General features: G+C 41.7%; 1 protein-coding gene across 1 annotated transcript; it reads right to left on the reverse strand.

The window, feature by feature from the left end:
- Positions 1 to 1,850: 1,850 nt before the first annotated feature.
- LOC100828242 (rho GTPase-activating protein 7) lies at positions 1,851 to 12,613 on the reverse strand. Its single transcript, XM_010236241.3, has 22 exons — positions 12,159 to 12,613; positions 11,069 to 11,105; positions 9,751 to 9,827; positions 9,066 to 9,136; positions 8,832 to 8,910; positions 8,330 to 8,474; positions 8,117 to 8,236; positions 7,917 to 7,994; positions 7,736 to 7,791; positions 7,552 to 7,621; positions 6,803 to 6,890; positions 6,282 to 6,525; positions 5,936 to 6,145; positions 5,249 to 5,563; positions 4,998 to 5,047; positions 4,512 to 4,572; positions 4,347 to 4,430; positions 4,029 to 4,142; positions 3,775 to 3,941; positions 2,972 to 3,041; positions 2,419 to 2,601; positions 1,851 to 2,320 (listed from the first exon to the last, which is right to left on the reverse strand). The coding sequence occupies exons 1-22, from the start codon at positions 12,237 to 12,239 to the stop codon at positions 2,132 to 2,134; spliced, it is 2,589 nt and encodes an 862-aa protein (XP_010234543.1). The 5' UTR covers positions 12,240 to 12,613; the 3' UTR covers positions 1,851 to 2,131.
- Positions 12,614 to 17,669: the final 5,056 nt, after the last annotated feature.

Consider the following 17,669-nt stretch of genomic DNA (forward strand, 5'->3'; position numbering starts at 1 on the left):
TGTACCAGCACTTGTCCACGGATGCAAACAAGTACGCCGACTCACAGCTGCTGTCGATTTTGAAGCCGGTGGAGGAGGTTGCGGGACTGAAGAAATATTTCTCCGACTTGGCTATCGCGGCCTCCAATGCAGAGGTAGGCAAGGACGAAGGCGTGCGAAGCTTGCTCCATGGTGTGTACCGTCTCACGGAGCTTGCGTACGAATGCTTCCCCTCTTGCGAAAAGCCTAATAACATGGAGAAAACAGAGGAGAAGTTCGTGAAGCGCCACTTGGAGACGGTAATCGCTGACCCCTGCAAGGACGACGACACGGTACGTACGTACGCACGTGACATGTATAAACTCTCTCCGATCCATAAAAAGTGTTGTCCATTTTGTACTAAGTTAGTACTCTCTCCGTACAACAAAAGATGTTTTAAGTTTGTCAAAATTTAGATGTATTTAGACATGACTTAGTGTACAAATGCATTCAAATTTGATCAAAGTTGAGACATTCTTTGTTGGACGGAGGGAGTACAAATTTTGTACTGAGTGGACGAAACTTTTTATGGATCGTAGGGAGTACATGATTAGATAAAATTCTTTAAATGTCACAAACATCACCTGTATAGCTCGCTTAGCTAGGAAGCTGGAGTAGCATATACTCCAGTATATATTTGATCTTATTCACTCACTACTGATGGTGTGTGTTTGCAATTTTGCATGTGCTGTTCTGTACGCGCAGGGCTACGGCGTTGTGATGACCATGGCGATGGCGTTTGTGAATGCCTACGTGATTAAAGGAATTGCGAAAATTCGGACTGATTTGTCAGAGATATAATGCAACCTCTCGTGCTGCGTGTTGTAATTTCCTCCTTCGTTTGCGTGCTTACTTTCTGTTCGTTAATAATAGCTGCACACGAGCTCAACACACACACGCACGGACGGCACGGTATGTGCGTGCGTGCGTGCGTGTGTGTGTGAAGGGGACTTTCTGGCGCCACTCTTTCCGTTGGTCGTGGGGATGGCTACGATCGTCGTATGTGTGGGAGAGGTGTGGCGCAAGGAAGCGGTCGACAGTCAGTGTTCTGTTTTCCTTTTTTCACTTCTGATCGTGGTTGAAATGTTGAATAAAAGGAGGAGAACAAACGCAGAAAAGCTACATATATGCATGTGTTTACGCAGCACCAAGAAACCTAGTACTGCTACTAGTACTTCATGTATACTTATTTCATGTGTTTGTTCATGTTTGTTGTCTTTGTCTCTCGTGGAGTGCAATAGCGCGCGACCTGTCGTGAGATTGTTCGGGCCGGCAAAAGCTCTCCATATGGAGTGGATAGGCCACGGCAAAGTCTTCGCTGAGAGCAAAACAGGCTTCGCAATGTGCTTGAGCCAGTCAGCAAACAACAAAAAAGAAAGAATGTGGATACCTTTAACTGCTTCAGTTTGGCTTTACTGAATTTTGAACTTATTTTATAATTTCTATGAAAAAATACACGCGAAAATAATGAAAAGTTTGTTAGCTAGCACGAAAATAGTGAAAAAAACAAGATTGTGATAATCGCAATGCCAAAAGAGCTAGCATAAGCATTATGGTTTTGTGGATACCCAGGGCACGCACTAATTAATCACCGAAGATATGCTCCCAGCATCACCTGAGGTCTCTCTCTTGGTTTGATCTAGAATAAAGACACTTAAAATAATGGCGACTTCAACCTATACTCCCTCGGATTACATACAATAGACCAACTCAACAAGATCTATGATCAACTTAATTCAACAAAAATATGTATTTACGGAGTTCAAAAGAAAGATCCAAGTATTTATGCGATGATTTGGATTAAAAAAAACATATCCCTCGTCAAAAAGTCATAGACAAACAACCATTTTATATTGCTAGAGTCCACTACAACAGATTCAATTAACTTCCATATGCTCTAGACCGGCGCTTTTATTGCCTTGTAACCCTTAACTCGTTACATACAATATATTACAAAAGCATTACAAAATCACACTCGGATGAGGCTGCTGCATGCAACAACAAAAACCAAGAGATGGAATATACATTCTGGCTAGTAGCTTCTACAAGAAAGAAGTGGCAATATCCTTTGCCGAGAATATACAAACGTCAAACTATGAGAAATGAAAACTTCCTATCTCTGACTGTTCCAAGGGGGTGAAGGCTTGTAAGGAAAACCGTGTGGCGCCGATCCATGTCCTAAGTCAAGACTATGGAGCTGTTCCATTAACTGGGACCTCCGTTCTTTGAAGAAATCTAGTCTCGTCGTTAGCTCAACAAGAGTGGATGATGGCACAGGCAGTTGCCTCCCGTACTCGACAGCCTGCATTGCAACAAGAGAGTTCAACACCTCAGTCAACTCCAAAAGAAGTGGTGTGCTTCGTACCAAGACTGACCGTAACAGACAGTGCTTTCCCTTACCTCCGTTGCTCTTGGGATGTTTGAAGACATCAAACCACTCTCCGCTGCCATGCTTGTTGACGCCTCCCTTGAATCGCTCGAGGAGGCATCTAAGGAGTGCTTGCGAGAGAAGGGCTTCGAAGAGCCATGAGTTAGCACATGCTGCTTGATACTTCTCCAGTGTGACGCGCCCGACAAGCTCTCCTGTCAGAATGTTAGTGCGGCTTAAACCCTTGGTATCATCCTCATGCAAAGCCAGTTTCACATCACGCAAGGTAAGTTATTCATCGGTAGATTTGCCCTTTTACAACAAACAGATTCAGTTTTGTAAAACACTCCCTCCGTCCAATATTAAGTAACTCAAATTTGCCCAAATATGGATGTATCTATACCCAAAAAGCGTCTAGATACATGTAAGATTTCGTCACTTAATATGGGACAGAGGGAGTATTATAAAAGGGAGATTAAAAATATAGTTGATTCAGCTAATTTGTTGGAGTTGAATTCATCAAGTTTAAAGGCAATGACTCTTTTGAAGATACAATCTTCAAGTTAAGGAGAGTTATTCTCAGACCTCGTGCCTCTGCTTCTTCTCTTGATTACAGGAAGCAAGTTTCATATCAAACCCTGGTTGAACAAAGTTCCTGGTAGCAATAAAATATCTGCAACTGTTAATATATTGCAATCTGAAAGGATAATCTTAGACTGAAACACATCCAACTGATAAAAAAATGTATGTTTTAAGCCGATACAGTTACTTGCTACAGATAATCCTGTTTTTTTTTAACTAAAATACGCAGAGTAAGAATTTCGTGGGCATCTACTATACCAACCTGTATGTTAATGTTTTAAGATTATTGTATATAATAGTTTAATGGCAACGTATCAGATGCAACCCAAATCGAGGTGTAATCATGCAAACAGGTCAGTACAAGCCCCAAATCAATATGAAAAATAAAAAAACATGCTAATGCATTTACTTCTCAGTTTACATTACTATGTATAAATTTTTAATTCAAACTCCTTTTGAGTTAAGAGTAAAAATGAAAAGGATGCTAAAAAAAGACACATGTTACAATTTGCAACTTATCTTTCCCCTTCTAAATACATTTCGGTGTTCAGATTTTAAAAGGTGCTACAGCACTCTGTAGATTACAACATCATACTTTTTTTCCATGTTGGTGTGATAGCCTGGCCCAACTGAAGCCATGTTGCACAATTACACACCCTAAGGGTGGATTGAACCATATATGTTTGACTTTTAGTTTCATAAAGTGACAGCTGGGGGTGTTGCACAATTACATCCTGCTGTATTCCCCTAAAAAAGATAGATGAACTGAACAATAATTACGAAAAATGCATTAATCATTGTCTTACTGTGGGAGATGACTTGGGCGATGTTGATAACGATCATTCTCGTCTCCAGAAGAGCCATACTGGTGTTGCCGCTGTTGACTAAGTTGGACATGCAGCTCTGCAACCTTCTGCTTTAACCTTGCAACATCAGCTTCTGCGAGAGCAATCTCCTCAAGCTCTGCCTTGGTCTTAAGGCAAAGAAATTAGACACAACAGCTACACAAAATAAAACTGAATTTACGGCTATTTGTGACCAACTAGCTTATATTGAGTACCTTTGAATCCATAGCACGTGAACTAGAAAACTGTGCAGAAGACATGCTTAATCCAACCTCCAATGCAGCTCTAAGATCCCTTTCAGCCTGCAGCTGCTCTTGCAATCTTGATACCTACAGGCACAGACAATTGCGATCAAGCAACGTATCAAACTAACATTAAATCCTACAGGGAATTTTTGAACATGAAATGGGAAACTGTTGAACAAAATCGCAACAAAAGTAGATTTAATGAACATGAATACTATGGATAGATTTTCATCGTGTTCTGGAAGTGTGAAGGAAGTTTGATGCATATAGTAAAAGAATATGGCGTACATCCTGTTCCAGGACCAAACGGCGCTCGTGCAGTGCTTGTTTTCTTCTTTCCAAACTCGCCTGTAAGATTGCATTACCTCTAGTCTGAGAAGAATTTCCAATTAGTTAGCAAGATTCCCACAAATCACAAGCCCTACATCTAAAAAGTTGCATTCCTTTTGTTACCTCTTTTGCAATTCTGATCTGCAGATCATTCTTCGCAATCTCAAGTCTTTGGATAGCAAGCCTGAAAAGTATGTTTACATAGTTAATTACAAAATCTATCCTTCAATGATATGTCGGAAAGTTTAAAAGTTGCACAACGAGCATCTCCTATGTCATCACCCATCAATGGTAGCACATGCCATAAAGCTAGCAGTCTAGCACAGAAACAGTTTTCTTTCTTTTTTTAACTGAAGAGAAACAACTTCCTCCATGGATCCGTTCTATAACAATCATTATCATAGACAGTGGGGAAATACATATAATAATTAAATGGAAATCTTCAGCCAAGCAAATAACAGAAAAATGCCCTAGATCGCAGAATTAGGAGGATGGTTATCACAGAACAACACCCAAACCAGAATAACTAAACTTGCATATCTTTATACAAAACAGCCATGTAAAATTTAAGTTTTAGGAATTTTAACTTGGAATGAATAGAAAACTTACTCTTCTTCACCTGATGAATCAACAAATTCTGTCTGTTGGCTCTTTCTTGCCTGCATAAACCATATGTTTAAATCCACCAGGTCAAAAGAAAAGGTACATTAGACAATTACAAAAGCTTCAAGAATAAGTGACTAACATGTGGTAACTATTTTTAAAATCAAAACACTTTTAGTAAATGGCCATAAATGTTACTTTGATTCAACTAACAGGAACTTATAAGGGAAGACAACAAAAGATTACTCCTCACTTACATTATTCCGTCCCCAAATGTTAGAACGCTTCACATGTAGCTGAGTTTCATTCGACTTGATGGAGTGGCTGTCTACAGAATATTCAGCTCCAGGACCAGGTAAACGAACTCCTGCATCCAAAGAAGAAAGAATCTCTCCCACTGACAATGGAGACTCGTGACTGGACACCAGATTTGTCGGATCCTTTTCATTCAGTGGTCTCTGGACATTTATCTTGCCATTTTGAGCTAAATGGCTATTTGGGGCATCCTTCAAATCCAAATTTGCTTCCTTATCTTCGACATAAGGTTCAGTGTCTGAATCACCATGATCTACCTGCCGTGCCACATTACAGTCAGTAAGAAAAAAACATCTTACTAAGTGAATATGAATGAAAACAAAGTCACTTTCTAATCGGACTACTCGGAATGCTTCAGATCACAAACATCAAAAAATAAAGTGTATACTTAGTAAATGCTATGTAATGATATTATAGCCAAAAAAAGCTCACAGGAAACAGCAGCAGAGATAAGACTGTGATATAATAACAAAAATTTGAGCCATATTGCACATATATAGCAAAACACATCATCAGTGAAATTGGAAATAAAATATTTTTGGCTATCTTAACATATAGGAGGCAAATATATGATTGGTATCCGGCCAGAAATTACTACAGATTAGAAATTTAAGAGAACTATATCAAACCTGGTAGTCATAGAGGTCACCACCAATACACGCACTGCTTTCACTCAACTTTCCGCTCAGTATACGCTCATCTAATTCCTGATCTACATCATTCTCTGCATCATGAAACCCATTTTCTTTGGCATCCACAGTTTCGTCATCTGTAGATTCTTCACTTCCACTATCTTGAATTCGAGAATCAGGTGACAGGGAACACCTAGGGTGTTCATCCTGTAAAAGTGATAATCATGGTGATGAGAAGTTTTTACGGTAACTAGAAAAACTAATAGCAAATGGCATCAACCCAAATTGTCGAGAATAGTGTCATCAGGGCAATGAACTGTGGGACAGCATAAGACAAACTTACATCAAATATGCCCTCATAATCCTCTAAAAGAGTTGTGACAATGCCTTGAGCACTGTTAGCAGCAATTGCAGCAGCAATAAGCTGAGCAGAATTGTCACCATTCATGTCTATGTCATCTTCCATCTCACATTCACCAGCCAGAAGTGGACGCAGCAAAAGGGGAGCCATACAGGCAGCAACTGCTGATGGAGTCATACGGTTGTTGGTAGTATGAGAAGCAACAGTGTGCATCATTCTCAAAATTCTGCAAACATTAGATTTGTAAGCTAATCGAAGAATTTAGCTTGGTAATTGATAAACATGCTGTTTCTAACCAGCTTGACAGCTACAAGAACTATTAATACAGATGAACATGTGTGTTCGATGTTATGTCTTAATCCATTTGTATAATTTTAATCAAGAGAGTTCACCACATGCTTGAGCACAGGAGGAATTAGATTTGAGATGCACTATTCAGCAATGATATGCCAGCAGGTAAAAGCTAACTCAGACACTAAAGATTTTGCCATTTAAAAACTAACCTCTGCAGCAGCCGCCTATTTGGCTCGGGAAATGTCTCAGATATGGCAGCACGCATAGAATTTATCCGTGATTCCTTACTTTCAAGACCTGGAAAAGCATGAAGGAAGTGAAAAGAATGATAAAAAGGGAATATGAAGCAGAGGAAACATAGAACCTGCACATACAAAATTCAGCTAGGTAACTAAGTTAACTGTAACATTTGGTTTCTGCAGACATTTTTGAAACAAATGCATTAGGAAGTTTCATATATTAACTAACTGTTAAATTGCAAGGGCTGATAATGTAGCCTTAATCAATAGCCAGAATATGAGCATGCTACATGTTAGGTACCACATGTTACAACAGTTTAGATTTACTACACCGATTTTGTTAATCTAGGAGTCCTCGTGTATTCTTTATGTTGGCTCCTGGAGTAACGTGCAATACCAATACACTAGTTAGATCCATAAATTATTTAAAATAGAAAGGCATGCAGAAGAAAGGCCAACCCTCCTTAAAAAGATGTGCCTGGTAACTCAAGGGCATGAGTGTATCCTTGAGTTAAATATTCTTAAATCTGATATTATATGGTTAATGCAGTAACTAGCATACTGACAATGCTTATTGTAATATCATGTAAGGCAGTGTATCCGGCGAATGTACTTATTCAAGCCTTTCACAGTTATGATAAAAAGGAACTTTTGACTCCCCTAGACGCCTTCTCTTCTCGCAAGAAAAACTATTTAGGTTAACATCATAGAGGACTTACGGAAAGCTTCCAATAATGCTGTGCAGCAGGAAGCAGGCACTGGAGAAGATGGTAGCTCACGCAGAACATGCTGCAGATGTATGTCAACATGAGTACAGTTGGCGACCAGAACAAGAAAAATTGAAACTATATGTCATCTATGAACATTTGGAGAAACAACACAACAGGAATCGCAACAAGGTACCTTCACACAGTCACCAACAACATGGGCATCCTCGTCTGGTGCAAATTCAGTCCTTCCTGGAATAAAACAGAAACAGGTATCCAAGTTGAACTAAAGGCACAATGACCATAAAACTACCAAATCAGAAAACCACCAATTAAAATCGCACTGTTTCAAAAATGAACAATGTAATCACATAAACCTTGCTCGTATTCATTCATTCTTCTGTCAACCTCTTCGACATCTGCAGCCTGCCGCAAAATTCCCTCCACCTTTATCCCTGCAAGAAAATATTCCCATTCCAGTTAAATGTTTAGACTGGTTGGAGGCAACATGCTGCATACGAAATGTAAAGTGCAGCCAGTCCCAAACATTGATGATAATTAACTCTGTTTAACCTACCATGTTTCTCAAGAAAACACAAAGCTTTTTCAAGAAAAGAAGGACTGCCATCAATATCTTCTAATGCAAGAAGAATTGGCCTTCCGACAACCAAGGATTTGGTAGGCCTCTTCTCTCTCACTGCAGAAAACAGAGGAAAGGTATGAAAAAAGAACAGTCGGGTATTAAGTTTGTTGAATAATAGTAGGTAATATCATATTGTGAGGAACCAACAATTTGGAGCTGCTCCTTCATATGCATCTGTTGTGTCATTACGAAATATCCCATTATGTCCCATCACAAGAGCTGCATTTGGGGCCAGTGCAAGAGCTTCTTCCAGTGCTATTTTCCACTCAAACAAATCTTCAGATGTTTCTGCCTGTAGTAAGAATAGCAGTGCTTTTATTTAACTTTTGAAGGAGCATGAAAAGGCATGCATTTGCTCAAGTGGTCTACTAAGTTAAAGGGAAAACTATATACTCCCTCTGTTCCAAACTAATGCCCGTTTGACTTTCAACAATCTCTAATGAACGACTTTCACTATTATTGTATATTTTAATATGCCATAAAAATAAAAATACAAAGGTACATAACATTGAATAGTTTTTCAAGATAAATACAACAATGGCATGCCCCTACATGATCAACCTATATACTTATGCACAAATTAGTGGTCAAGGGTTTTATAACATCCACTGCACGCATAATAATGATCCTTGTATTTTGGATGGAGTACCTTCAAGGTGAAGGCACGGCCATCACGGCCATCTGGAAATAGGACAGTCAACAACTTTTTGTCCTCCCTGACAACTACACTGCAAACGGAAAATATTGTTAGTATGACATTGTGCAAAATAAACAAAAAAAGAAGCATCATTTCATTTGACACAGCTCATGAAACACATTTAGTACCACAATTATTGGGGACAATGCACCAAAAGATAGGACAAGAAATTTGGCTGACACATACCTCCCAGAACTATTCAAGTCAATTCCCCCCAAAGTAAGGTTCACTTCACCGCCTCTCTGGGGCAAGGTATTCTACAATGTCAAGAACAAGCATTTGTCAAGTGAGAGTCAACTTGTAAGATGGACCAATGAATAGAAGGGAAAATATCCTACTAAGTAGTTCCACACTAAACCTCATTTATGGTACAACATTGGGCAAAACAAGAATAAGCAGGTTTATGCAGCTTAGGATCGAGCACTAAACATAATTCGATATTTTACTTTAAAAGTAAAGAAACACATGAAGTTGGTGGAAATTGGAAGAAAATAAAAGAAGCTACAACCACAGCAAGCAACCAACACTGAGGATATGACAAGATGTTACTGAAATTGAACAGAAAAGTGCAAAGTCCAAGTAATCATTCTGCTATTCAGAACTAAATTCAAACATTGCATATTATTTTGGTCTTAGCATACATGCATAGATGTTGTGAATTCTGAAAATCTAGACTATCAAACTAGAATATTACCATATTGGCAGTGATGAAGATATGATTAAAGTGCCTAACTAGATATCATACAAGATGGTTTTGAACTATTAGATCAACAAGCTGGATACAAAGCATTTCTGTTCTGAAGAGTCTACTTAGTGTGTGCTTTCCAGTACAGGTAAGATCTATATTATGAACAGGAATGATAATACTAACAGGATCACTCTTGAAGAAAACCAGTGATGTTCTGGTGAGGATGAACCAACGCTTCTTCCAAGATTTCCACCCAATTCCTGGAAATCATATAAGCAAAGGTTCTTTTTCAGATAAAAGCAAAATAATACTGTAAGTAGGAAAATTTATAGTTATCCTTTCAGTGTTAATAATATGTATAATAGCTTGACGAAATTCATGCCAGAGCCCACATAATAGAGGTGATCAGGCGCAAAATCAAATAAATTGAACAACTAGGACGAGAGGTTAACTACAAAATCAAATAACTTACCATAGGCAAGATTCAGTCTAGGGGACTTAAAAAAAATAGCTGGTTGTTAATTCTGAATTTGATGACCCGTAACTGAACTCGTGGCCATGTAATCAGGACAGAACTGAATCTGAAATCTTACGGCAGACTCAAACTCATAAAAGGATTAAAAGGAAACAAACACAGGTCAAACTTGGTCACAAACAATATATATAGAAAATATGCCTCCCTCTGTTGCTTTTGGCCTGTAAAAGATATGAGCGGCTGTGATGTTGGAAACATATATGAAAATTGGGAATGGCCCCCATGTCCAACTCCCTGACATGTAGAAAGAAGAAACAGAACTAGTACTATACTGCCATAATGGTATGTTACTACTTACTAATCCTTTGTGGATTGATATGTTTCCATCTGTAGCTCCAACCTACAATCCTATTCTACCAGTGAATTCATGATCTCAATACAAGCAACTCGTCAATCATGAGTGGTGGAGGCTGGCGGTCAACTCCACACCGATGGCTCAAAGGGGTGGTCGACCACATAGTTGATCTGGCAGCATCAGAAACCGAATATCGTCGCTTGCTCATACAGATTGTGATGAAAGCAAGTTCTTGGGAACAGCAGATACTACCAGATAGGCAAGTTCTTGGGAACAGCTCGTGTGTAGAAAAATATGGGGGTTAGACTTGTATATTATGAACTCTTCTTTCTACGAATGCATAGAGATGCAAAACTTGCAAGTTTTTTCTCGAGGGAGAGAAAAGTACAAGCAACTCGGCATGGTCATTCTAGCCCCATCCTGATTTTCATATTGACATAGCAAAATACCATGTATGATCATTAATGAGATTTCTGTATTTTATCTCTGCATAGATGATTTCTCAAGAACAAAGATAGAAATTCACTACCGTTACCTTTAAAAATTGTATTATAAAATAAGTTCGAAACAATGCTAGGGCCCAAAACCCGGCTGTGTTAGTCATATGGAAAAAAATGTTGGGCCCAAAAATGGTACAAGATAAAAAAATATGTGGGTGCATATAGTTTTACCTTTTGATGATATGAAGAGAGGGCCACTCTTAAATACCTGGTTATGGGCATTTTGAAGTCAGAAATATTATGATGAATTAATCATGACAGTAAATACAAAATAACATAACTTAGACATGTGGCATGTTATCTGAATGCTTAGATGAGATCATCAAGAAAGTGACATCACTAGGTACTCCTACCCAGATAAACATAACACTATTAAAGCGAAAGTACAACAGGAACCTACGTATCTGCTACATCACAATACATACATAATGAATAAATCGAAACATGAGAAGTGCCTCATTTTGAAACATGGGGAGGTCTCCAAATAGCAAACGAATGTACACGGCTTGTTGCCCTGTGCTCAACAGTGCCCAAGTAAACAAAAAGAGGAAAAAAAAACTCCAGCAAATTCGTCGCCTTCCTTCTAAATTCACAAACTCCCTGCACTCCAAATCCAAGTTTATCTAGCCACACGCCATCTTAACAATCAAACGACAACTCTCAGCCTACGACATAATCAGTAACCACACGCATTTCTGATACCAACCAATTGGACACAGCCAATTTCTAGTTTCAGCTTCTATTTGACACTAGAATGCCTTCATCCTCATGACATGTTAAATGTAACCACCCCCAAAAACAGTCCCATTCACATTCCTGTACTGTAGTAAACACTAAGCAGCTCCACTCCAATCCAAATTAAATCCGTCTGCAGTTCTCCGCTTGTGATTGTGAGCCAAAACCTCTAGTTCTTGGTAATACATCCACTCTCCAGTCCAACCGAAACCCAAAGGCACCAGCAGCAGTAACCCCTGCAGCCCGCCCCTTCGCGTCAGAGTCGAACGCACATCAAACCACCGGTGAACTCCATTTCTCCTCGGCGGTCCGTCCGTGCCATCTCGAAGTCACTCGGAGCCCACCCCACAGCTCAACCCCCGAAAATTGGACGAACAAATCAGCGAAACACACCGGAAAGCAAAGCACCTCAGAGACCGCGCGGCATGAGATACCAAACTCCAACCCAGCGCACCAGCCACGGCGTCGTTCCCCCCAAACGCAAGCAAGGAATCCGAGAAACAGGAGTACGTAGAAGGCCACTCACCGCGCCGCCGCTCGCCGCCGCCGCCGCCGCAGCCCCGCCCCGCTGCTGCTGCTGCCGCTCGGCCACCGCCGCCGCCGCCATCCTCGCCGCCGCAGATCGTCCGCGTCAACCAGCAGCAACCCCACCCACCCACCAACCAGTCCAACCGCAGCTACCCCAGCACTATCAGCACCACCACCAACATTGGATCCAAGTAAGCCCAGCCCAGCCCCGCGCCTCGCCGCCGCCGATCTGGCGTTGGCGTGCGGTGGACACAACGCAACGCAACGCGGGTACACGGGCACGGGTGAATGGGATTAGGCGGCGGTGGTTAGGATTTGGGGCTCCTCGGGTTTTTGGAGCCGCTGCCGCGGAGGAGGAGCGAATGCGACAGCCATTACGCGACCGCACGCACACACGCGCTGCCTGCCGCCATCTCCGTATAACTCCTCTTTCTCTCTCCTGGGAGAGGCGGCTTGCTCCGGAAGCCTTCTCGGTTTCTTAACCCGCTTGCTGCGCTGTCAGCCGCGCCCACTTATTATACTTTACCTTAACCCTCCGGATCTGCCCTTAACCCCATCGCCTTTGCTCGATTTGGAGATGTTTCTCTTTCTCTTTTTCCTCAAGAGGAGAGACCAATTCAGCTAGAAATCATGTGAAATTTCCTTTAAATTAACCATGTTTTTCCAAAAAAAAACGGGCTATCAATTCGAGGCTTGTATTGTACGTACAGTACGTCAGTACGTGTGCTCATTAGGTGTGCGGCAACAGTCTCATCATCATGGTGGGGGGCAATGTCAACTTTGTTCTACGCAGCACAATAAATCGACTCGGTACAACTCAATAAAATCTCTGGCCGCACGTATACAGCCCCCCAACAATCCAGTGAGGCGATGCAGTATATAATTGTACACTCTGTCAGCCCACGGCAGACGGCAGTAATAACAACAATTTTACATACTTGTAAACTCTGTCAGCCCACGGCAGACGGCAGTAGTAACAACAATTTTACATACTGCTCGCTCCGGTCCTAAATTATGTCGTTGTTTTAGTACAAATTTGAAGTAAAACAGCGACAAGAATTTAGAAACCGAGAGAATACTTGTAATATATAATGCTTATGCTAAGACAGATCATTAACAAGACGAACATGCAAGAAGTGTTTTAAAGTATCTATACGTTTCCCCGAGGCTTGCTCTTGGCATTGCGTGCGTGAGGCGCCGGGGTTTAGTTTAGGCTAGGCAGGCAGAGAGAGCAGTAGGTGCGACTCGGCCAGAGAGAGCAACAGATTAGGTGCGATGCATTTGCAGTATAAAAATCTTTATCCTTGTTTTAACCTTTCTTTGTGTTTCTCTATGAATCTCTTTCTGCTACCGCTCTACCTGCTGTGGTGGCCAAGTTGGAGCAGGGGGGCTTTCAGGTTGGGGCCTATCCCGTTTGGACTGAGGAGGAGGAGGACCACCGTTTGGAGGAGGAGAGCTTTGGCTCGTTTTATTTTTGGATTTGGATGGTGGCTGTAACGAACTCTGATGGGGATTAATTGCGTTTTCGTGTTTCTTATCTGGCTGTTATCGCTGGGAATCTACGGTTGGTTTACTGTGTTTTGTTCCTGAAACAAAGTTGGATAAATTGCAGATGACCGAAGACTGAGAACAGCTCGCAGTTTCGTACTAGTTGGTTTACTGTGTTTTGTTCCTGAAACAAAGTTGGCTAATTTGCAGATGATCGAAGACTCGTAGGTCGTAATTTTCTTGCATTGTGTATGTTGTGTGCACACCCATGTTGTCATTGGAGGAACCTTATTGTCTCCTAGACATTTTTAGTCACAATCGAAAATAATTTGGGACCATCATAATCCTTGAGAATCCTCCTATATTTTTTGTTTGATCCGTACTTCCTTAATTAGGACTGTATTCTACCCCGTATACATGGGGAAGGAGATTATGTGCATTCGTTCAGATTTTAGAAACAAAATTTCCATTGCCTCAATTTTTTTATGACATTCGTTTGGTGCTACAAGAATCTACGTAATTCAGAAAATCAAGAAACTTAATGTTCTCTTTTTGCAGCCTCCGAATCCACAAACCAAAGACCTCCTTGCTGAAAGGCAAACACGTGATGAACAGTGTCTCAAATTGACCGTTTCTTGTTATACTATCTTACATGCACTTGATTACCCCGTGAAAACAAGTCTTAGATCGTACAACTACATGATTGAAGAATTAGTTCCTCATCTTGCCTTACACACACACGACGATAACTGAGAACCCATGATTGCCAATGAGTGGGGAGGTAAACATAATAAGCCTCTGCCAACTTTGTCCACACATACACACGTTAGGCAATCGTCTTTCACATCATCCTTGCATTGCACGGCCAAAATTCCGATTCATATTAGTTGTCAAAATATGACATGTATGTAGACGTTTTTTAAACATAGATACATTCATATTTGAAAATTTAAGACAATTAATATGAAACAAGAGAGTATTACAGAGGATGATAAATTGATAGTCACCCCTTTCTCGGTGAAGAGATTGTTCAGAACGGGGAAGAGCGTACGTGCGGTGCGCTCACGTGTTGAGCTCCATCAGTCTCCGGGCCTCTCGGGCGGAGGTACCATGCATGGGAACAAAAGCTTTCCGGGGATGGATTTTCTCTGACGTGTCCGTGCCAGCAGCAGAGATCGCTTTGCGGCCAGGTGATCCAGATGGGTGGCTGTGGGCTGTGGCTCCTGCAAAAGGCCCATCGAATCCATCCATGTGGATCGTGGTAAATTTCCAAACCGGGAGAAAGGTAAACTTTTCTTGTTGCCCGGGTTCAGTACAAAATCTGCTTTGTGTTGTTACCCTTTTGCTTCTTTTTCTTTCGACAGCAGCGTATCTTTTGCTTCTTTGTGTTGAAAAAGAAACCATATCTTTCCTCACCATTTTTAATGTATGTTAGTACCATTTGTTTTCACGACTATGCTTGGAATGTAAGGATACAACTTTTGCATAAGGCAATCTAAGTTCATGTAAAAAAAATATGTTCATCTAAAGACCCCAGGTGAACCGTTAGAATTTTGTGGGTACCGGAAGGAAAACTGCAGTGTTTTTGAAAGATATATACATGAAAGTTTTGCACTCCAAACTAAATTTCAAAAGTCGCTCTTTCATTTTTTTGGATTTGGTGATCTTTGTTACTATTACTCCTTTGTATAACACGTGGCTAAAACAAGCTACTCCCTCTGTCCGGAAACAAGTGACTTGGATATGTATAAGAATTTATTCAAATCCACGTCACTTATTTCGGAATGGATAGAGTATAAGTTTTATTTTTTGAAAGGCATACGAGGCCAACCTCTGCATCAGCTGATGCACATCTATAGATATTAGTATCAGTCATTCCAAAAGCATAAGAAAGAAAAATCGTCATTAGAAATTACAAGAAGCCATTGATGAACAATCATGTAGCCCTCGAGCCTCCTTTGATTTAAAGGACTCTTCGAGTTTGTGTTTTCTATTTTTTTTGCGAATCATAATGTTCCTCTCGCGAAGGTGGTGTTTGGGAGGGGGGGGGGGGTTTGCGAATCTGCGTTTAAGTGGTGGGTTGGATCCCCACACTCATCTAGACCGCACGTGGTAGATCTGATGGCTAGGATGAAAGTTTGCAAGTTTGCACCGAATCAAGGTTTTCACCGGATATGTTCCTTCCAAATGTTTGGAGTGGGAGTAAAATTTCTACTCCCTCCCACCAAAATCAGCGACAATTACTATGTATATAATGTATCAAGGGAGTAATAAAAGTCTATTTGGTGCAATCAAAACAAACTTTGGTGGAAACAAAATTCTGTAGAAACCAAATGGACGTGGTACTGCAATCGTGCATTTTCTTATTCCTCCAATAGTCTTCGGCCTGTAACAAGCATGCCATTCAAAGCTGAACAACTCATGTTGCACCCAAAACCGACGATCTTCGCTCTCTGACGTAAGAACCACCTATGAAAAATTGAAGATTTGTTTCTTATGAAATACTACTAGACTTTTAGGGCAGTTCCAAATAAACCAACAAATGACATATGCCTCCTCTCGATGTAAGCAGCGAGTTGATAGGTCTAGTTATTTTTTTTTTCAAGTACGTGTCTCCCCCCAAGTTAAGCACGGAGAATACGTTTTCTCGATCGCTTTACGTAACACAGCAAAGCAGCCGTGCTCAGTGGAAGCGGGTGGAAGAAAACTGAAAAGAATTATGCCGCTAAAACCCTAGCTCCCCCACGAGTGGTCGCCGCCGCCGCCCTCCCCGCACCATCACCATGCTGCTCCGCCGCCTCTTCCACCTCCGCCGCGGCCTCCAAACCCTAACGGCGACTCCGGCCGCCCCTGCCGCCCACACGGTCGCGTCTCCTCTCTCCACCCCTCTCCCATTTCGTCGCCTCCCCGACCGCATCTTCTCTCCGCGGCTCCTCTCCACGTCCGGCCGCGACGGCGGCGACGATGACTCCAGAAATCCGTGGGCCTTCGCGCCGGAAACCGGCGATCCGGACCCTTTCGCGGATGTAGACCCTGCCGCTGCCGCTGCCGGCGAAGCGCCGCTAGGGTCGGGCGGCGTCGTCGAGGACGCGTGGTCGAAGGATTTCCTCTCGGAGGACGGCGAGAAGGGCGACGTGTTCGAGGAGATCTACAAGGATGCGGCACCGGAAGCGCCCGCGGCCAGAAAAAAGTCTGCTCCGGCCGAGGGCGTCTCGCCGTGGACGCTCGATGTGGAGGAGGATAAGGATGATCCTTTCGCCCAGGCTGTGCTTGGGGAGGAGGGGATTGAGGGGATCGGAGATGGGGGTGATGGCCTCGATGAGGCTGTTGAAGGGGGAGACGAAGACGCGGAGCGGCAGCGGCAGGAGAACAGTGCTAGGGAGCAGCAGCTGATGGAGATTCTCAAAGGTGATTATAAGTGCATCTGCGTTTTGATTTATCGGTAGCATGTTCACTAAATTTGGGAGGATGCGGTTGTGCTTATATGTGCAGAATGTGTTAACTTGTTGAGTAAGGAACTTTAAGCTGTAGGATTAGTTAAGTAGCTGATTGAGTAGACCACACTAGATTCCAACATTTGATGCGGAAACTGCAAATACTAGTTTAGAGAGTAGCCTCTGGGATTTTTATACTAGATCAAGAGCTTGTGGGCTATGATACATTTGCATGTGGTTTAAGATATCATCCATTTTGCAGCTTAAGGTTATCTCGTAATGAAGTTGGTATGCAAATGTCAGTATCCAGTAGTGTTTTCTTTAGGTGATGCCGGGTTCATTCATTTCCAAGGCAGTATGGAAGTTACAAAATGACCAGATAGTTTATTTGCTATTTATGAGACCGATGTCTGTTGTGTTTCATGTGTTATTAGATATTTAGCATGAACTTAATTGCCTGCAATGTCTGATTTACGAAAAACAAAATCTGGTTTGAGGAAAACTGTATGGCGAATTACAAATGAACAATGCATTTGGATCATGTAACATGTGGGAAACTCTTTTAACCCTGGTTGCAGGTCCGGATC

Source organism: Brachypodium distachyon, chromosome 1 (assembly GCF_000005505.3).
Source record: "Brachypodium distachyon strain Bd21 chromosome 1, Brachypodium_distachyon_v3.0, whole genome shotgun sequence".
NCBI lineage: Eukaryota > Viridiplantae > Streptophyta > Magnoliopsida > Poales > Poaceae > Brachypodium > Brachypodium distachyon.